Source organism: Castanea sativa, chromosome 5 (genome assembly GCF_040712315.1).
Source record: "Castanea sativa cultivar Marrone di Chiusa Pesio chromosome 5, ASM4071231v1".
In the NCBI taxonomy this organism is placed as follows: domain Eukaryota; kingdom Viridiplantae; phylum Streptophyta; class Magnoliopsida; order Fagales; family Fagaceae; genus Castanea; species Castanea sativa.
The window spans coordinates 15,367,467-15,389,200 of NC_134017.1; the positions used below are offsets into that span (position 1 = coordinate 15,367,467).

Consider the following 21,734-nt stretch of genomic DNA (forward strand, 5'->3'; position numbering starts at 1 on the left):
ACTCAGTTTCACGTGAGGGCAGCTATCTTTGTATTAAAAATTCATTTGAATTCAATGGCGTAATTAGTTTATAGAAAAAACCAAAATAAAATGCAAGAAACAAAATGCTAAATAAGATACTTACTGAGAGAGAGAGAAACGAAGAAGATGCAGAACACGAGGCCAGAGAAAACCAAAAAGAAGAGCTGCGCAGCAAAGAAAACACAACGAAGAAGAAGAGGTAAGATCGTGATAAGAGAGAGGAACTGGATCTTGAAATTCAGGGGAGAAATCTTATCTTAGGTGGGGGAAAATCACAATTTTCTGACTTTCTTTGCTTCGGTTCGCTATCTTAGGTTAAGGATTTACATAGGATTGGAATAGGCTAAATAATTTTTCTTTTTATTGTTACTCAAAAAATTTTTATTTTTATTATTTAGGCTTTTATTTATTTATTTTTATTTAAAGGGTTAAGGATTATGTTTGAGGGGCCAAAATTAATTTTTGAGAAATACTAAGTCTATAATATTTTCTCAACGATCCTACGTGACAAGTTGTTATTGACGGGTAAGAAAGTAATGTCAATGGTTGGCCCAATTTAAAACCAGTAACAACTAGTTACCTATAAATCTTTGTAAAATTATTATAAAAGTACTGTGGGCGTACATTATTCTATTTTTGCTGAACCCAAATTCTTGAGATTCTCAAGTTAGGTGGTCAGTAACTTTTTTTAGGGGAGACAAAACAGTTTAGTTTTAAACAAATTGTTTATATAAAATAATTTTTTGCAAGAATAAATTTTTTTTTTGGCAAGTCAGGGTGGTCTTGTAACCACCCTCGCTTAGTATTTATCTTGCTTCCATCTCTGAAATTGTAACATCATTTATGGAACAATTTTCTTGTTTAATTTCAGAAACCACTAATGAGTTTTCTTGAACAATGTTGATAAGATATGCAGGTTGTTTTGGAGGAAGGAGTTGAATAGTTTCACTTGAAAGCATAGTTGCAACATCTAGCATGGTAGGTCTATCTGTTGCCTGGTCTTGTACGCATAAAAGACCAACATGAATGCATCTCAATATTTCAGATGAACGGCATGACTCATCTATTATTGTTGGGTCTATTAGCTCCAAACCTTTCCCTTCATTCCATAACTGCCATGCCTGATACAAGACTAGTTGTACACAGAATGTTAACTATTATATTCAAAATCTCGTGTATAAATTTAGAAGAGTTAATTGAGAAACTTACATATCCTATAAGGTTGAGCGAATACTCAGAGTGATAGCAACTATTATTTTTCTTGCTGCTCACGATTTCCAATAGTAGGACTCCATAGCTGAATACATCAGTTTTTAATGAAATGACACCATTCATAGCATACTCTGGAGATATATAACCACTGAAATAATAATTGACCAATAAGATTTAGTGTATGAATAAGCACATATACGCATACACACAAATAGAATTAAATTTTGCTTACTTGAAAAGTAATGAATACTTACTATGTTCCAACAATTCTATCTGTGTTTTCTTCTAATCCTTTCAACCCAAATATTCTAGCCAAGCCAAAGTCAGAAATTTTTGGATTCATATCCTCATCAAGCAAAATATTGCTTGCTTTTAAGTCTCGGTGAATTACTCTTAGTCTTGAATATTTGTGAAGATAGAGAAGTCCTTGAGCAATGCCTTCAAGGATGTTGAAGCGTTTTTTCCAATTTAATAAAGACTTTTTAGTAGAATCTAACTCAAAGTGGAAAATAATTGCAAGCAAATGATAAGTAATAATTGATTGTGTATAATAGAAAAACAAACATCCAATAAGAAAATTTTCTTTGTAATGAACATACACCCTACCAAAGAGGAAGAAGTCTAAGCTTTTGTTGGGCATGTACTCATAGATTAGAATTTTTTCTTCTTGCTGAATGCAAAGCCCTAACAATCTTACAAGATTTGTGTGTTGGAGTTTGGCAATAAGAATAGCTTCATTCTTGAACTCTACCAATCCTTGTCCAGAACTTCTTGAGAGTCTCTTTATTGCTATTTTCTGCCCATCATATTGTAAGAGGCAAAATTTTCAGCCAATTATAAAATGCCACATCAAAGTTTAGTGGCAAATTCTAAATTAATGTCATTAAATTAATTAAATTAGATGATGACATGTGTCATCCAAATTTGCATCACATTGGCATATCAAAATTTGCCACGTGTCATTTGGCCCACAAGATAAAGATAAATTTCCTATTCAAAGTTTATGGGTAATTATCTTTATTAAAATAAATAAATAAATAAAATAAAGATAAATTTTCTATTCAAAATTGGTAGATAATTATCTTTATTAAATAAATTAAACAGAGATAATTATTTATCTTTGTTGATTATTATCTTTATCAAAATATGATCTTTATCAAAATAGATAAATAGAGATAATTATCTCTAAGAAGAATTTAGGCCAATCAAAAGTCTGCTACATACTTTCAAGCATATCAATTCATAGTGGAGCTTATCCTCTAAAATCATTATAAATAGAGGACATCCCTTCTAATTTTCTGAAAGGAAGTTTTTCAAGAGGCCCAAGCTCTGGAGAAATTCTGTCAAAAGAATTTTTGAAGAACTTGAAGAACATTTGAAGAACTTGAAGAACATTCGAAGGGCTTGAAGAACTTGAAGGACAACAAATCTCTAACAAGCTTAAAGCCAGAGATTCGTTGTGAAGACCATTTGATCCATCTTTCAACCAAATTGAAGAAAATTTCGCGTTTGAGTCAAGACCATAAAGAAGATAGAATCAGAGGAGCATTTGTCAAAACTGAGATTGAACTCATTACTTGATTAATACAAAAGATATATTTGTAGAACTCATTTTTTTCAATTTGTTTGATTTTTCTTCAATTGAGAAATTTGTGTTTACAAATTTTTGGCACGCCCGGTGGGACAATCTCTGCCTCTCATCTCTTCTTCATCAATTTGTCATATCATTTGAAGTCCTATGGCTTCAAAGAATATTCAAATCAACAACCCTCTTTTTGGAACAAGTGAACTTGATCCTATAATGGATTCAAACTCTTCATCAAGTTTTGACACTTCCTATGCTGGACCTATGACAAGGGGAAGAACAAAGGCTCTTGCAGAGGTTTATGCTCAAACAACACCCATATCTCGGCCCTCACTTGTTTCCAACGCTCCTAAAGCTCAGAAGTCGCGAACGGCTTCGTCTACGCAAAGGGCAAGCAAAGATGTAGCTGGTCTTGTCAAAGAAATGTTGTCTCAGCCAGCTTTGTCTCGAACTTCAGAATCAATCCAAGAAGTTCCAATAGCTGAAGAAGAGAACAAATCACCTGATGGCTCTGAGTTCTCCTTTTCAGAAGATATCCCTACTTCCAAGCTTATGGATTCTCCTCGCTCTGTTAGTTCATTTGCCATGCCAGTCATGATGACTAACACAACATCTTTGGAGGAACAAGTCTCGACTATAGCTCAGACTTTAGAAGAATTAATGAAGTCTATGAAAGAAAGGGAAGCATTGAGAGACGCGCAAATAACTCTCCTAATGGATAAGATGGGGAATACATCTGGACTGAATCGCGAAGATGAAAGCTCTAGGCCAAACCAAACCCATAATGACAAACCCGAGAGTTCAACAAAGGATCTCAATTTCTCTACAGATGGGTCTATCTCTCCTGACCAGCTCAAGGAGTTAATCAAGGAAGCTATCAAAGATCAAGTTGGGGGCGAAAGTCAAGCATCCATTGCCTATGCTAAACCATACACTCAAAGGATAGATCTCTTGAGGATGCCTCAAAACTATCAGCCACCGAAGTTCCAACAATTTGAGGGTAAAGGCAATCCAAGGCAACATGTAGCCCATTTTGTGGAAACTTGTAATAATGCTGGAACTTATGGGGATCTCATGGTCAAGCAATTTGTTCGCTCTTTGAAGGGAAATGCATTTGATTGGTATAATGATCTAGCACCTGGCTCCATTGATAGTTGGAATCAAATGGAGCGAGAATTCCTAAATCGTTTCTATAGTACTCGACGTATTGTTAGCATGATAGAACTCACCAATTCAAAGCAATGGAAAGAAGAGCCTGTCATTGATTACATTCAGCGGTGGAGGAATCTTAGTCTCAACTGCAAGGATCAATTGTCAGAGGCGTCTGCAATTGAGATGTGCATTCAAGGAATGAATTGGGCTATAAGCTATATTCTTCAAGGAATAAAGCCTAAAACATTTGAAGAATTAGCAACACGTGCTCATGACATGGAGCTTAGTATTGCCTCCAATGGCCACCAAGGTCCCCCTGTTCAAGAACCCCGTAAGGGGAGAGAAAGACAAGATACTCGCAAAGGGGGCAAATTCCCTCCTAAACCGAAAAACAAGCAGTCTTTGATTGTAACTACTGCTCCTCTCAAAGTTCCGATTAATCCCAAGATGAAAGAACAAATGCCTACTTCCACTCAAGATAAAGGAAGAAGAAGACCAACATTACAAGAGATGCAAGAAAAACAATATCCATTCCCTGATTCCGATATCTCCAAAATGTTGGATAATTTACTCGAGTTGAAGTTGATTGAGCTACCAGATATGAAGCGTCCTGAAGAAGCTGACCAAACAAATGACCCTAAGTATTGCAAGTATCATCGCCTCATAGGCCACCCTATAGAACGATGTTTTGTGTTGAAAGATAAAATTATGGAGCTAGCCTACCAAGGAAAGATCACATTTGATGATGAAGTTGTGACTTCTAATCTTGCCATGGTGGCCTCAACAACCACTTCTACTTTTCTTACCATTCAATTTGGTTCATTTGAGCCCATTGAGGTAAAGGTACCTTTCCCCCCAATACCAATTCTTGAGATATCTGATGACGACCCTCATAGGGATGAACATGCTTATAAAGATGAACCTTCAGTTACCGATGAAGAAGGATGGACCCTTGTGACTCGACGAAAGAATCATAAAGCAAAATACAATGTACATGCAAAGGAGAGTCCAAAGACACCTTGTGCAGTAAAAAGGCCAACGAAGGTGATGAAGCCTAGAACTGAAGTAGCAGTACTATCTCTTGAAGGTAAATCCATGCAAAGCCCACGACAACCAGTTACTTTACAAGAATTCATCCCCCGGCATTTTCAAGATTATGTCTTTTCATCTCTCACATGCTATCAAATAAGTGATGAGGAAGAATCAGATTGCGAGAAGGAGACAGAACGAGCTATCGTGTACAGGGCATGCTGGTCTTCAATCATTTTCACTGATGATGATCGTTTATTGGGCCCCAAGATTCACAATCGCCCCTTGTTTGTAACTGGGTACATTCGAGAACAACGAGTTAATCATATCCTTATCGATGGAGGGTCTGCAGTCAATATTCTCCCACTCAAAATATTGAAAGAATTAGGAATCTCCTTAGATGAACTACTTCCCAGTAAGTTAATGATTCAAGGCTTTAATCAGGGTGGACAAAGAGCTATTGGGAAGATTAGACTTCAAATGCTCATTGGTGAAATGGAATCAAGCGCACTCTTTCACATCATCGACGCCAAGACCACTTATAAGATGCTTATTGGAAGACCCTGGTTGCATGAGTATGGTGTTGTGCCATCTACATATCACCAATGCCTTAAATATTTCCAAGATGGACAAGTCAAGAAGATAGTGGCTGATGACAAGCCTTTTACTGTAGCTGAGTCACACTTTGCTGATGCAAAATTTTACTTGGAAGATAATAAGGTGGAAGAAACCCAAGTTGTGGCTTCACCATCTAGCAAAGAAGAAAAGCCCCACTCTAAAGCTTCAAGGATTAATTCTCCAATTGAGGAGAAGGAAACCAAGCAAACCGAGACTTTTATAGAAGATAGGAAGCATCATACTCCAGAAGTAACTAGAGTAGCCCCTGTGCTACACTATGTTCCAGTCGCCAAAAGAAAAGAAGGCCAATCCCCATTTTCAGGAGATGAGGAGTCAATATCAAAGGATTTGCAAGGATTAAACCTGCCAGTTACTAAAATCATAAAACCGAAATCCTCAAGTCAACCATTGAAAGGGTTTACAAGACCATCCCAAGGGCCGATTGTTGAGCATGGGACTTTGCCCACTAAAAGAACAGAAGAGGGTTTTGACCCTAATGCGTATAGACTCATGGCTAAGGCTGGTTATAACCATGAGAAGCCAACTGGTTTGGGTAAGCTCATCCCTGAAGCCTCTGGAAAAGGACAAAAGACATCGAAAGCCCAAGGTGTTGGGGCAACAAGTTCTAAGGCCGGAATTGGATATACTCCACCAACCCCCATCCATATCCCCATTCGGAAAGTTAGTGTTTTGGTGATTTCGGCAGATGATAAAGAAGAAGAACAATTTTCAAAGCCATCAAAGAAACCATCTGTTTTTTATCGCATTGGCCAACCCACTCCCCCTATCTCAGTCTTCGACAGGTTGGGGACACAAGAAGATGATAACTTTGTTAACGGCACTCGAAACTCTGTTCTTATAAGACTCAGTCGTTCAACTTCTTCCCAAAATGGCACTCGAAGTTCCGCTCTTACGAGACTTAGTTATGCTACTTCTTCTCAACTCTCAAAGGATGAGAAGTTAAGACAAAAGCAAAATAAGATGTCAAATTTCCTTCACAGAGATGTTGACAAGACACTCCTTATGGATCAAGATTCAAATGAGGTTCGCAGCTCCATTCCATCTCGCATGAAGCGTAGAAGTATTTGGGAAGTAAATACTGGAGAAACCTTGACTGCAAAAAAACGTACAATGGTGTCCACAAAACAAAAGGTGGAAGACGAGGTTGCCGTTTCAGTAAATCATATAACAATCACTGAAGTCACAAAGGTGGAGTCCCCTATTGAAGACGATGCTGAAGATGCTCCACCCACATTTGAAGAAGGCGTGCAGGCTACAGTTGATGAATTGAAGGAAGTTAACATTGGCGCTACTGAAGACCATAGACCAGTCTTTTTAAATGCAAATTTGTCCCTAGAGGAAGAAGATGCTTATGTTGAACTCCTCAAAGAATATAGGGATGTTTTTGCTTGGACATACAAAGAAATGCCAGGCCTAGATCCAAAGGTCGCCGTTCACCATTTATCAGTAAGGCATGGGGTGCGACCAACGAAGCAAGCACAACGTAGGTTCCGGCTTGAGTTAATCTCCCAGATTGAAGGAGAGGTCAACAAGCTCATTGAAGCTGGCTTTATTCGTGAAGTCAAGTATCCCACATGGGTATCAAACATTGTCCCTGTAAGAAAGAAGAATGGGCAAATTCGTGTTTGTGTCGACTTTCGTGACCTTAATAGGGCATGTCCAAAAGACGAATTTCCTCTTCCTTTAACAGAAATTATGGTTGATGCTACAGTAGGCCATGAAGCTCTTTCATTTATGGATGGGTTCTCTGGTTACAATCAAATTCGCATGGCTCCAAAAGATGAAGAGCTCACTGCTTTTCGTACTCCAAAAGGAATATACTGCTATAAAGTTATGCCTTTTGGATTAAAGAATGCAGGCGCCACTTATCAAAGGGCGATGCAAAGAATATTTGATGACCTACTTCACATGAATGTAGAGTGCTATGTTGATGATCTGGTTGTGAAGTCGAAAAAAAGAATGGAGCATCTGCAAGACCTTCGTCAAGTCTTTGAGCGACTTCGTAGGTACCAACTTAAAATGAACCCCATGAAGTGTGCATTTGGAGTTACATCAGGAAAATTCCTAGGATTCATAGTTCGACACCGAGGAATTGAAATTGATAGATCGAAGATTGATGCTATTCAAAAAATGCCAGAACCTCGAAATATTCACGAGCTCAAAAGTCTTCAAGGAAAGCTTGCTTACATCAGAAGGTTTATATCCAACTTGGCAGGACGCTGTCAACCTTTCAGTCGCCTTATGAAGAAAGATGTCCCATTCAAATGGGATCAAGCATGTAAAAATGCTTTCGAGAGCATCAAAACATACTTGCTAAATCCCCCTGTTCTACGAGCACCCATACAGGGGTGGCCACTTATTCTTTACATAGCAGCACAAGAACGATCATTAGGAGTGCTTCTGGCTCAAGAAAATGAAGAAGGAAAGGAGAACGCTCTCTATTACTTGAGTAGAACCTTGCATGGTGCTGAATTCAATTATTCACCAATTGAAAAGACATGTTTAGCTTTGATGTTTGCCATTCAAAAGCTAAGACATTACTTGCATGCCCATTCAATACGGCTCATCTCACGGGCAGATCCCATTAAATACATTATGACTAAGCCAGTTCTTTTGGGAAGGCTAGCAAAATGGGCTCTCTTACTCCAAGAGTTCGAGATAATATATGTCCAACAAAAAGCAGTGAAAGGACAAGCTTTGGCCGATTTCCTTGCTGACCATCCTATTCCTGATGATTGGGAGATGTCTGATGACCTTCCTGATGAAGAAGTAATGCTCGTTGAAATTTCACAGCCTTGGAGGATGTTCTTTGATGGAGCTGCTCAACGTTGTGGTGCTAGTGCTGGAGTAGTGTTTGTAACTCCAGAAGGGGATATACTCCCATATGCATTTACTCTTACAGAATGTTGTTCAAACAATGTTGCTGAATATCAAGCACTAATCCTAGGTCTTGAAATGGCAATGGATGCAAAAACAACTCGTTTGGAAGTCTTTGGTGATTCAAAGTTAATCATAAATCAAGTGCTTCTGCACTATGACGTGAAAAAGCCAGAATTGATTCCATATTGCAAATACGCCAAGAGGCTTTTGGGATGGTTTGATCACGTTAGTATTACACATGTCCCAAGAAATGAGAATAAACAAGCTGATGCCTTGGCAAAATTAGCAACGGCTCTTACCTTACAAGATCCCGAAATAAAGATTCCAATATGCCAAACATGGGTAATACCTCCAAACTTTGATGAGGATGAGATAGAAGAAGAAGTAAACGCAATTTCAGTTTTTGACATAGAAAGAGAAGATTGGCGGCAACCTATCATTGATTATATAGAACATGGAAAACTGCCCAATGACCCTCGACATAGAACTGAAATTCGGCGACGAACTCCACGTTTTGTTTATTACAAGAATACTTTATATCGCCGTTCTTTTGATGGTCTTCTCCTTCGTTGCTTGGATGATGAGGAAGCTGCCAAGGCACTTGAAGAAGCTCATTCAGGGATTTGTGGTGCTCACCAGTCAGGTCCTAAACTTCATTTTCAAATTAAGCGGATGGGTTATTACTAGCCCACTATGGTCAAGGATTGTATGGAATATGCAAAAAGATGCTCAGCGTGTCAATTCCATGCAAACTTCATTCATCAACCTCCAGAACCCCTACATCCTACTGTAGCTTCATGGCCATTTGATGCTTGGTGATTAGATGTGGTTGGGCCATTGACGCCAAAATCTTCTGATGGACATTCATATATCCTAGCTGCGACAGATTATTTCTCAAAGTGGGCTGAGGCTACTGTATTTCGTGAAGTGAAGAAGGAAACTGTCGTGAACTTCATCAAAAGAAATATCATCTTTAGGTATGGTGTACCCCGTTACATCATCACTGATAATGGGAAGGAATTCTACAACAAGTTGATGGACAAACTTTGCAATGACTTTGGTTTTAAGCAGCATAATTCCTCCATGTATAATGCTTCAGCCAATGGTCTTGCAGAAGCCTTTAACAAGACTCTATGCAATTTGCTCAAGAAAGTTGTAGGGAAGTCAAAAAGAGATTGGCATGAAAGAGTTGAGGAAGCCTTATGGGCGTATCGTACAACATATCGAACACCTACCCAAGCCACGCCCTATTCTCTTGTTTATGGGGTAGAAGCTATTCTACCACTTGAACGCCAAATTCCTTCATTAAGGATTGCCATTCAAGAAGGTCTTTCTAATGAAGACAATGTTCATCTACGACTTGAAGAATTAGAAGCATTGGATGAAAAAAGATTGGAGGCACAACAACGCCTTGAGTGTTATCAAGCTCGCATTTCTAGGACTTTCAACAAAAAGGTTCGTCCTCGATCTTTTCAAGTTGGAGATTTGGTTCTTGCTGTACGAAGACCTATCATTATCACCCATCGCACTAAGAACAAGTTTGTTTCAAAATGGGATGGACCGTATGTTGTTCAAGAAGCCTATACAAATGGAGCATACAAGTTGGTTGCTGAAGATGGTTTAAGAATTGGTCCTATCAACGGCAAATTCTTGAAACGTTATTATGCCTAAAGATTGAAGCACTCCTTGGTAGGAGCCTAAACTACCTACCTCAACACTCAAAGGGTACATGATGTTTTTCCATTACTCTTGAAGGTGTTCACCCTAAAATTTTTTTTAAAAAAAAAAAAAAAAACCCTCCTTGAACTACGTAATGACTTGATCCCCCTCAAGGGGTACGTAGGCAGCTTGGCATTCTATGCTAAGTTCAGTCACATGTCCAAAAAAAAAAAAAAAAAAACCTCCCTGAACTACGTAATGACTTGATCCCCCTCAAGGGGTACGTAGGCAACTTGGTATTCTATGCTAAGTTCAGTCACAGGTCAAAAAAAAAAAATCTTTTAACAATCATTGAAGCAAGAGCGAGAGAAATAAACAATCCATTAAAAAAAAATTGACATGATGGAATTCCTTTATTGTTTACAAAAAAAAAAAAAGAAAAAAAAAAGAAGAAAAAAAAAGAAAAGAAGAAGATGGTTATAATGATTATCTATTACAAGTCAATATTTCCAATTGTAATTCTCTAATTCATCACGGGCGGTCCTTAATTCTTGTTCTAACAACTCCAAGGATTCAGTGTCTGCATTGCTTAAAGTATGAGAAGTCTCTACGGAAGAAATCTCTTCTCGAATGTTTGAAACAATTACTTTCTGGCTTGACAGCTTTTCATCATTTTCGAGGGCGGAAGCTTCAAGTTCTTGCTTGTGGGTGGATAATCGTTCCAGTTCTTCTTGAAGCTCGGCTATTTTAGAATCAGTGTTCACTAATCCATCCTTAAGTGCCTCACCATGTGCTAATAATTCATCCTCTACCTTTAGCTGATCATCAAGTTGAACTTTATATTCTTCCAACTTTTTGTCACGCTGCTCAAGCGTCATACATGAGGAAAAGGAAGACTGTAGAGATGTAAAAGTATTGGCCTTATCGAAATATTCTGCAACCAATGTTTCTAATGGTGAAGGATCAATAGCTTGATTGGTTGTTATGGCCTCAAAAATCTTGTTAGCCCCATCAAGGAGTAAATATGTCTTGTTAAATGGAGTTCTAACAATCTTTTGTTGAAGACTTTTCCAAAGATTCAATGCAAGATCAATGCGGCGCTTCAAATTTTCATCATTAGGATTATATTCAGAAACTTCAGGAGCACATGACTTAGTTCTTTGAGGAGATCTTGTAACATTCTTCCTAGAATTGGTATTAGCCACCTCTTCTATGCTCCTTGGCAATGCAGTAGATGACCGTGGACCGGAAATTGAACTTTCACTATCATTTGAGGCCACATCATTATCAATGTCCAGTGGCAAGGTTCGTTGATCGGACTGAAAAAAATAATAATAATAATAATACATAGTTCATAAGGAGTAACTCAAAAGAAAAAAGAAAAAGAAGAGAAGCAAGAAGAAGAGTCAAAGACTAATAATGAATACCTGAACTTTGTTTCTTGGTGATGTAGCAAGAGATTGTGGATTGGAATTATTCTCAAAAGTCGCCTCATTGTCAACCTCCATGTTCGAAACTTGTTGATCAGACTGCAATCAAATACACATTGTTCATGTAAGATATACTTTGCATAAAGAAAAGGAAAGTTTCTTCTAAAAAAAAAAAAAAGACCTGATCCTTTGCACCCTCAAGGTTTTCAGAAGCACTTGTGATGCCTCTAAGGGAATGTGGGTTGATAGGTATTGTCAATTTGGGCTTTTTAGTCCGATTCCAATGATGATCACTATCATTGTCATCACTCATTTCTTCAAGGACTGGATTTGCTCCTCCTTCAGATGCATCATGCACTTCTAAGGACCTTTCAACAGATGGGGCCCTTGGAGGAGGCCTCTTCAATTTAGTTGTGACACCTTGAGACTCCTTGGGCTGAATATGGTGGTTCACAGGTTTTGAGATGGTGTTTGCCACATGAACTTTGGGTAATCGAATATCCTTATTATTGTTGCTCTTGACATTGATAGGCTGAACTACCTTACTCTTGGAAGGAGGAGGATGTGCACTTGCAATCAAGATATTTACACCATCATCAAGATACTTCTCATGAATATGATTCCACCACTTTTTGTAGCCACTTGTAGTATGAAGTTTGAAATTAGCTGGGGTAGGAGGCACTGGAAAGAATGCTTTGCAACCAGTCTTGTAGAGAGTACATAATCTCCAAAACTCCACAATTTTATCCAAAGTTCCTTGACGAATGTCCTCTTTAATGGTACCTGGAATGTCTTGGCAAAGTCCAAATTGACGGCTAAACCGAAAAGGACTATAAGGTTCCACTATGAGATGACCCTCTTGACGCATAGACAAGTAAGAAGAACGGATACTTATAAAATATGACGATGAATTACGAGAAAGTCCTCCATCATCAAGAAAAGTCTCCTCCCTATTCCTGACATACAAATTTGCATCCCATTGCATAGAAGTACCTTGTATCAACTTCCTTGCTTCGTGTTCATCAAAGTGTTTGGCCCCTCCTTCCCCAGAATATACAACCATCTTGGGTCCTGGGACATCAATCTCATAATGAGTCCTAAAATAAAGACCCAGCCAGCCATAAATATAATGAACAGGGAAGCAGGCACCCGAACAACTAATCATTGGAGAAGAATGAGCAATCTTGTTTAGTCCTCGGTAGAGACTAACTAGAACTGGTATTGCTAGACAAAAAGGGCGACCTGTTGCCATGAAGCTTGCAATCTTGAAGGTTCCAGGGCGAATTGTATTGGGATCTTCACTTGGCAAAACAAAGGTGCAAAGCCAACAAGAAAGTAATGCAGCTAAGTAGGTCTCTTCCCATAGCCCATCCTCAATCTTGAGTTCAATAAAAGGCTTTTTCCCACATTTGGACCAACCTTGAATTTTATTAAGCGAACCATTAGGATTATGAGTCTTGATTGCACGACTTAACCTCTTTGTCCTTCGACTTGGTGGTTTTGAATATTTCATTCCATATCTACACCAAAAGTTAACCCAATCACTCGCCGAAACACGCGGGTCTTCTCCTTCCTTTTTAGAATTAAGAAGATGAAAGGCCGCGAATAGGTGCTCACAACTCTTTGGGATGAACCTCTCTACCTCGTCACTTCCTGTCAATTCCTCGCGGCAAGGGATGGCTTCATCGTAAAGACGACCAAAGATAGGAAGCCCGCCAAGTCGATACAAATCCCAAAGTGAGATAAACATCTCACCAAGTGATGTGTGGAGGGTGTTGGTTTGTGGACACCATCCTTCGCAAAATGCTCGCATTACATCAGTATTTCGATCATATGTGTACAGAGATGCTGAAACTGCGTCATAAATATGGGCCTTGTCAAGAGTCTTCTTGCTTCTAAAAAGAACATCTTCGAGCCATTCCCAATATAGAGGTATGTAATTCCACTCTCCATTGATCTTGAAAAGAGTGCCCCAACGTGTTCCGCCTGAAATTATACGACGGCCAAGAGTCACTAGATAACGAGACTCTGCAATGTTCTTGTGAAGAGAGCTATGCAAAGACCACGCTTTAGAGGGGGAATCAGAATTCCGAGAGACATCATAGGTCCACTCCACAATGTCTCTTGAGTCTTTAAGTTCAGGCCACCTTTCCGCAAATCGACCAATAATCAGCCTTTCAACGAGCATTGATATGTCTACTTCCTTAGTGTCATTCGATTCTTTAGTAACAACGAGATACTTCTTGCCGGATGAAGAGAAGTCCTTGAAGAGCACCATGATGAAAGGGCGAACCTAAAAAAAAAAAAATGTGTACAAAAGAATATAAACTACGGTGCAAAGAAGGTTAAAAAAAAGGGGGCATGGACATGCAATAAAAAAAAAAAGAAAAAAAAGAAGCAAAGTTATTATATCTTCATATGCAAGTATTGCTCCACTGCAAGATATCAATGGACACACATCCTGGCATAGACAATTTTCATCCTCAAAGTAGCCTTCTTCTTCAATGCAACCTTCGTCTTCAAGGAAGTCTTCGTATCACAGATAGACTTCGTTGTCAAGATTGTCTTCGTCTGCAAGGAAGTCTTCGTATCACAGATAGACTTCGTTGTTGTCTTCGTCTGCAAGGAAGTCTTCGTATCACAAATAGACTTCGTTGTTGTCTTCGTCCGCAAGGAAGTCTTCGTATCACAGATAGACTTCGTTGTTGTCTTCGTCTGCAAGGAAGTCTTCGTATCACAGATAGACTTCGTTGTCAAGATTGTCTGCAAGGAAGTCTTCGCATCACAGATAGACTTCGTTGTCAAGATTTTTGTCGAGGTCGTTGTCTTGGTAGCTACTTGGCTTGAGGACTACTTGGCTTAAGGAACAAAATAAACTCTTGCAAGTTCTTCGTAGTGCTACTAAGTCATCATATTACCTATCCTAAACGGAGGTGAAACAACACAAAAAAAAAAAGGACATGCACAAGTGAAAAGCTTTGATCAAGAATGTACCTCCAAAGGTTTGTGTGATTGAACTCTTGCAAAACTTAATGCCAAATCCTTAAAGATGGATCCGCTGCATGCAAAGAAAATCGTCAAGTAGTGAAGATTATATGAAGAAACTAGTGTACATTGAATCTATCGAACTAAATATCATACATATGTGATAGTAGTTTAGAAAAAAATTATAGGAAGAGGAGAGTATACCTAGTTACTTGACTGAGAAAGAAAAAAAAATCTTATGCCTTCTCCAAGAATTGTTTTTGAGATTTCTGAGCTTACGCACTATGAAAAAAAAATTGTGAATTATGTGCGGCTGGAGCTGGCCTTTTATAGTGCTGGTCAGACAGAGTTTAACTACAATTAAAACTCATCTAGTCAAGACCGGATTGGCCAGGAAAAGAAGTCAGAATGAAGGAGAATTCTTATATCTGATGGAAGGGATGAGGCATTGTGAGTTCCATTGTCCTACTTGGAATTAAACTCTTAAATGATTTTTAGTTGCAACAGACATTAACTCTACTTGTCATAAAAAGATACGAAGATAAGAAGTTTGAAATAATCATCATTACAAGTTGGGACTTCTCCAAAGGATAGTCTCAGTTCTTATATAGCTAGGACGTTGGCTGATTGATATTAATTTTTTTTTAAAGTTTTCTCTCTAACTCCTTTTCGAAGTCATCTAGTCATAGTTTGACTAGAAAAAGAAGTCCACCTTGGGTAGAATGTGGTTCTTGTCCATGTTCACATAGAGCTATTGGGAATTTATGTTTACGTGGAACTATTGGGAAGAAGATCCGGATAACAAGTTTCCTATGTATATCACGTGGAGTCCTATTGGTATAGAAATTCAGTCCTAGTTTGACTAGAAAAGGAAGTCCAACAAAAGTCCTACCACTTGGATTGAGGTTATCCAAAAGAATACTATCCAATTTCCTATGTATATCACGTGGAGTCCTATTGGTATAGAAATTCAGTCCTAGTTTGACTAGAAAAGGAAGTCCAACAAAAGTCCTACCACTTGGATTGAGGTTATCCAAAAGAATACTATCCAATTTCCTATGAATATCACGTGGAGTCCTATTGGTAAAAGAAATTCAGTCCTAGTTTGACTAGAAAAGGAAGTCCAACAAAAGTCCTACTACTAGTTTGATGGTTATTGCTTATTAGAAGTATTTATCTAGTCAAAGACCAAATTGGCTATGAAAAGAAGTCAAAATGAAGGACAATTCTAGTATCTGATGGAAGGCATGAATGATCATCATTGCAAAGGATAGAATTGCAAGTCCTTATATGGTTACTACTTTGACTAGGAAACAAATTTCCTTCTTAAAGTTATCTTCGCAAGACAAATCGATTAGGAGCAAAGCTCTTCTCATAATGGTAGACTCCTGCACATGTTCAAGCTCTTGGAGAAATGCCTGCTTGCAAATTTCTAGATAAATGAAAGGTGCTGAAACTAATTGCATCAAAGCATGAAGTTGTCGAGACTTAATCACTTTCCACATTCAAAATTGTGAACATGACCAAGTCTCGAGGGGGCATTTGTAAGAGGCTAAATTTTCAGCCAATTATAAAATGCCACATCAAAGCTTAGTGGCAAATTCTAAATTAATGTCATTAAATTAATTAAATTAGATGATGACATGTGTCATCCAAATTGGCATCACATTGGCATATCAAAATTTGCCACGTGTCATTTGGCCCACAAGATAAAGATAAATTTCCTATTCAAAGTTTATGGGTAATTATCTTTATTAAAATAAATAAATAAATAAAATAAAGATAAATTTTCTATTCAAAATTGGTAGATAATTATCTTTATTAAATAAATTAAACAGAGATAATTATATATCTTTGTTGATTATTATCTTTATCAAAATATGATCTTTATCAAAATAGATAAATAGAGATAATTATCTCTAAGAAGAATTTAGGCCAATCAAAAGTCTGCTACATACTTTCAAGCATATCAATTCATAGTGGAGCTTATCCTCTAAAATCATTATAAATAGAGGACATCCCTTCTAATTTTCTGAAAGGAAGTTTTTCAAGAGGCCCAGGCTCTGGAGAAATTCTGTCAAAAGAATTTTTGAAGAACTTGAAGAACATTCGAAGAACTTGAAGAACATTCGAAGGGCTTGAAGAACTTGAAGGACAACAAATCTCTAACAAGCTTAAGGCCAGAGATTCGTTGTGAAGACCATTTGATCCATCTTTCAACCAAATTGAAGAAAATTTCGCGTTTGAGTCAAGACCATAAAGAAGATAGAATCAGAGGAGCATTTGTCAAAACTGAGATTGAACTCATTACTTGATTAATACAAAAGATATATTTGTAGAACTCATTTTTTTCAATTTGTTTGATTTTTCTTCAATTGAGAAATTTGTGTTTACACATATAATTTGCCCTAAAAATATATTTCAATAATGAAATCTCACTTGCATTATCTTAAATCAGTTTCCATCTTTATTATTTAATTTTCTATCAAGATCTACCTTGCCTTTGGCCAAAACTCAAGTGTTGATTTGTCATATTGTATTAGTGAGCTGGGCTAGTTCTTAAGTTCAAATTTTGTACCAGAAAAATAAATAAAGAGAGCATTGGGTCAAGGTGGTACATTTAGTTTGAATAATAGTTAGATGGTGTAAATTCTTAGATTTCTATATAGGCTTGGTATATGGTTGATAATTTATAATAGTATTAAAATATGTTGTGTTGATTTCAAACCTTATTTCCACTATCCATCATACCACCCATTTAAAAAACTTAAAAAATCATATAATTGTTTAATCATATTCAAATTTAATCATACACACAAATTGTGTGACACTTAAAGAAAATGTTAGTCACATCTGCACTTACACCTCAAAAAGACTAGTCAAGTTGTAATTAGGACTCCTTGTAATTACTTGAAAGTTAAACATCTATCATGCAAAAACTTGATATGCGACTCAGCCTATGGCCACATAACACAACTCAAAAAATCTAATCAAATCAAATCCACACAACTTGGGATATAACAATCTCCTTCACTTAAATTTTTGATGACCTTATGAAGGCCCACATTGTATCGCAATGACCTTAAGCCACATGATGTTATCAAGTTTGCTTAGTTTCTCTAATATCATGCGAAACAACTCGAGAAAAGCACTAGCCACATCTACTTTGACACTCCAAAATGTTAGTTAAATTGCAATCGAGGCTCCGGAAACCCAAGATCCACTTTGTAAAGACCCAATATGCGACTCATCACACATTTGAACAATACAAACTCAAACAATTCAATCCAATCAAATCAGCACAATTTGGTGTATCTCACACGCGCGCGCGCGCGCGCACACACACACACACACACATATATATATATATATATATATAGAGAGAGAGAGAGAGAGAGAGAGAGAGAGAGAGAGAGAGAGAACCTTATAAACTGGTCCAAAACCACCTTCTCCTAATTTATTTTTAGTTGAAAAGTTTCTTGTGGCAGCAGAAATGGTTTCAAAGCTGAAGATTTGCAATTCATGGCTATCTTGCCTATCATTATTTTGTTTCTTCACTTTGTCACGTACAGTGGACGATATTGCATTACCTCTAAGTTCTTGTAGAAGTATCTTTTGTTTCTTCTTTCTCTCCCCTAATTAATAAATATGCAAAATATAATTTGAAAATTGTGTTGCTTTATCATCAATAATATATCTAAAAAATCTATGGTAAGAATATAAATTACCTTCCGCTATGTGTTTTTTCACTTTTGCATAGCATAATAAGCACAACAAGGCGATGATGATTCCCCCTACTGCGACAATGAGCCATATCCACCACTTATTTGCTCGCCACCTGTTCGTCATCACGTCCGTATTGCCATCCCAAATAACTGGCTGGTCCCCTATTTCATCATGAGATGTTCCAAAATAGAATCACATTACATTAATATGACTTAGTCAATAATATGATAATAATCAATTTAATATACCTATGATTAGTCATATAGAGAAATTATGTTATATGACTTCTAATACTAATATACAATTATATGGTGAAAGAATGACATTTACAACTCAAAATTTAATTTTAAAACGAAAAATTATAGTTGATTGTTAAAATAATATAAAATAAAAATAGCAAAATAAATTTCAAACTTATAAAAACTCTTAGTTGTAAAATTTTAATCCAAGTTGTATTTTTAAAAAAAAAAAATTGAAACTTTGACTGTAATGTTTGATTTGAGCAACCGTATTGATTATTTTATTTTACTTAATTACTGTGTTCTATAAAACATAATGGAAAATCAAAAGTGTAAAAATAATATTAAAAAAAGAAGAAGCCATTGACTTGGTGCAACTATACCATGTATGGCAGAAGTTATATTATGTAATATATAATATAATATGATTTGGATATGAACCTATATAATATTAATTTTATTGTAAATTTTGATGACAGCAATTGATATTATTATATAATTTCACAATTCTTATATTGTACAATAGAGGCCTTATAATTTCACCTAGAATGATTTTTTTTTTTTTTTTGGGTATACCTTTAGATAGGTTTTAGTCACAATTTATGTGAATATTGGTTAATTTTAGTTAATAGTTACTCATTGAGTGCGTGGATTTAATTTATGTAAAATTTAATGATTTTAATTAATATGTTTTATAATTTAAGGTTTAATTAGAAACCACTCCAAATTCAAAATAATTATATAATATAAATAAAGGGAATTAACTTGGCTTAAAGAGGATATAACCATTTGTCATAGAGAAAACATTACCACTTTATGTAACCAGACTTCTAGTTTGTGACTTTTATTATATTGTTGTATTAGGTACTAACTCATGCAATGTACGAGAAAGTTCTATAAAAAAATTTATACGCAATAAATATTTTTTAATAAGTATAATAAATAAAGCAGTCAATAGAGAGTTTGTATAAAAATAACTTACCTAGTTTAGTTATAATTTACTTAGAAAAGATCAAAAGAAATTAATTAGAATTTTTTTAGTGTTGGGTGCTTTATCCAAAAATATGGTGAATTCTAATGAGTTTAAACTAACATAGTTGAATACTATTTGAAACTCTAAAAATCAAACTAAAAAATATATATCATAATGATGATGTGGAAAGTAATAAATCTACAAAAGCTTTTGCAAATACATTATAAAAAGTTAACAAAAAATCAAAAGTTTTCATTTTATAGTTTAACAATATTTGTTAATTAGTGCAGTGCAGGAGAAAGTTTGAAAATTATATATAATAAATTTTTAATTGATAAGTGTGGGAGGACAAGAATCCAAGAATATAAATTTTTAATTGATAAGTGTGGAAGGACAAGAATCCAAGAATATGGACAGATGGGACAAGGCCAATGTCAGGAGAGCAGACCTCAAAAAGCACTGACAATAAGACCTCGGGAAAATATGAACAACCCACCACAAGTACAGGGAGACTATAACACCCGAGGACCTTGAGGATACCTACATGTCCTCAGGGGGCCGAGGACCAATGCTAAGGGTTGTCGGGCACAAACTGAGGAAGAGAAGGAGGATTTGTCGTCGAGCTAGAAAGGGGAAAAGATAGATAAAGCATCCATCACCTCTACATTCAATACTCTAAACCCACTTAGCTGGCCGCATTAATGAGAAAATGACCCTTGAACAGTATCAACACAGCTCATAGCCTAGTGTAGAAGCCTTCTAATAAGGCCCTGATGGGACAGGTATCAAGGGAAATGAACCCTGACCCTCCAAATAGAGGGCTAAGATACAACTTAAGTGACTATATAAGGCAAAGAAGCCTATGTGGGAGAGGGTGAGAGGAAAAATAACCATTGTAGCCTAAGAACAATTGCAATCACTATCTCGCACCAAACTTGAGGAGTATAATACAAGCCCTTCAAGGCTATCTTTAACCAATATTCGCACCAGTATACTTAATGTTAATTTTTCCAATTCCAACTAGTACTTTTCATCTAAACAGGGGTATTCAAGGTTGATAGGCATCCTACCTCTAAAAATTAATTGTGTGAGCAAAAATAACAAACTTGACCGATTTTTTCTTTGACTTATTTTTGCCCGCCACTATTGGCGCCTGCGAGAATATCTCCTAAGTACCCTTAAGTAAAAACCTTGTTAGTATGGTCAATCCTAAAAGAAGTGGTTCGTTGGAGTCTGTGGGGTCCCAGCGCAGGGACCAATTTGTAAATTGATCCTAGCTTTGTTAGGGGAGTGATGACGATATCTTCATAAACAAATGCAGACGAGAAAGGTGTGACATTTAAGAGATTCAAGCTGCAGTACTAGCCAATCCTAGAGTTCTTCGAGGCTGATAAGAAGGGAACAATTCAGCCCCATGATGATGCACTTGTAGTAACCCTGCGAATCGCAGGATTCTATGTTTAGAGGGTAATAATTGATCAGGGAAGTAGGGTCGAGATCACGTATCTATACTTGTGCAAATGCCTAGGACTCAAGCCCAAAGATCTCAGCAAATATGACACCCCTTAGTCGGATTCGATGGAAAGACCATTCTTCCTACGGGAATGATTAGGTTACCTGTTCAGATAAGAAAGCAGGTGGTGAATGTGGACTTCATTGTGGTGGAGGCTTATTCACCTTATACGGCCATCCTAGCAAGGCTATGGCTTCATGCTATGGGGGCTGTATCTTTGACTCTGCATGTGACGTTTAAGAATCCTACAGAGGAAGGTGTTGGAGAGTTGCTGGGATGCTAGGCAGTGCATGGTAGCAGCAATCAAGCACTAAGCATCTGAATTAGGCTTCTTGGAGTCAACTCCTGCCTCATAGCAATCATTGCTCGTCCTACCAGCCTCCTCAAATTCTTTAGTATTATGTGAAGGGTTGGATAAGATTGTGATCGGCGAAGACAAGAAGAGGTACTTCCAGATTGGGACTGAGCTTCCACTAGACGAGAAAGAGCAATTTGTGAATATTTTGAGGAGAAATCTAGATGTTTTTGCTTAAAGTGTGTACGAAGCTCTTGGAGTTGATCCAGAATTCATATGCCATAACCTAAATATAAATCCAAAGGCAATCTCAAGGAAACAGCAACCTTGGCGGTCTTCCAAGGAACACGCCGATATGGTTAAGGAAGAGGTCTGCAAACTTAAGCAGGCTGGGGA

General features: G+C 37.1%; 1 protein-coding gene across 1 annotated transcript; it reads right to left on the reverse strand.

Moving 5' to 3' along the window:
- Nucleotides 1-827: 827 nt before the first annotated feature.
- LOC142634811 (G-type lectin S-receptor-like serine/threonine-protein kinase CES101) lies at nucleotides 828-18,441 on the reverse strand. The gene is made up of 7 exons (XM_075809065.1): nucleotides 18,321-18,441; nucleotides 18,016-18,227; nucleotides 4,853-4,859; nucleotides 1,840-2,043; nucleotides 1,488-1,725; nucleotides 1,231-1,381; nucleotides 828-1,142 (listed from the first exon to the last, which is right to left on the reverse strand). The coding sequence occupies exons 1-7, from the start codon at nucleotides 18,439-18,441 to the stop codon at nucleotides 828-830; spliced, it is 1,248 nt and encodes a 415-aa protein (XP_075665180.1).
- Between the last annotated feature and the right edge of the window lie 3,293 nt (nucleotides 18,442-21,734).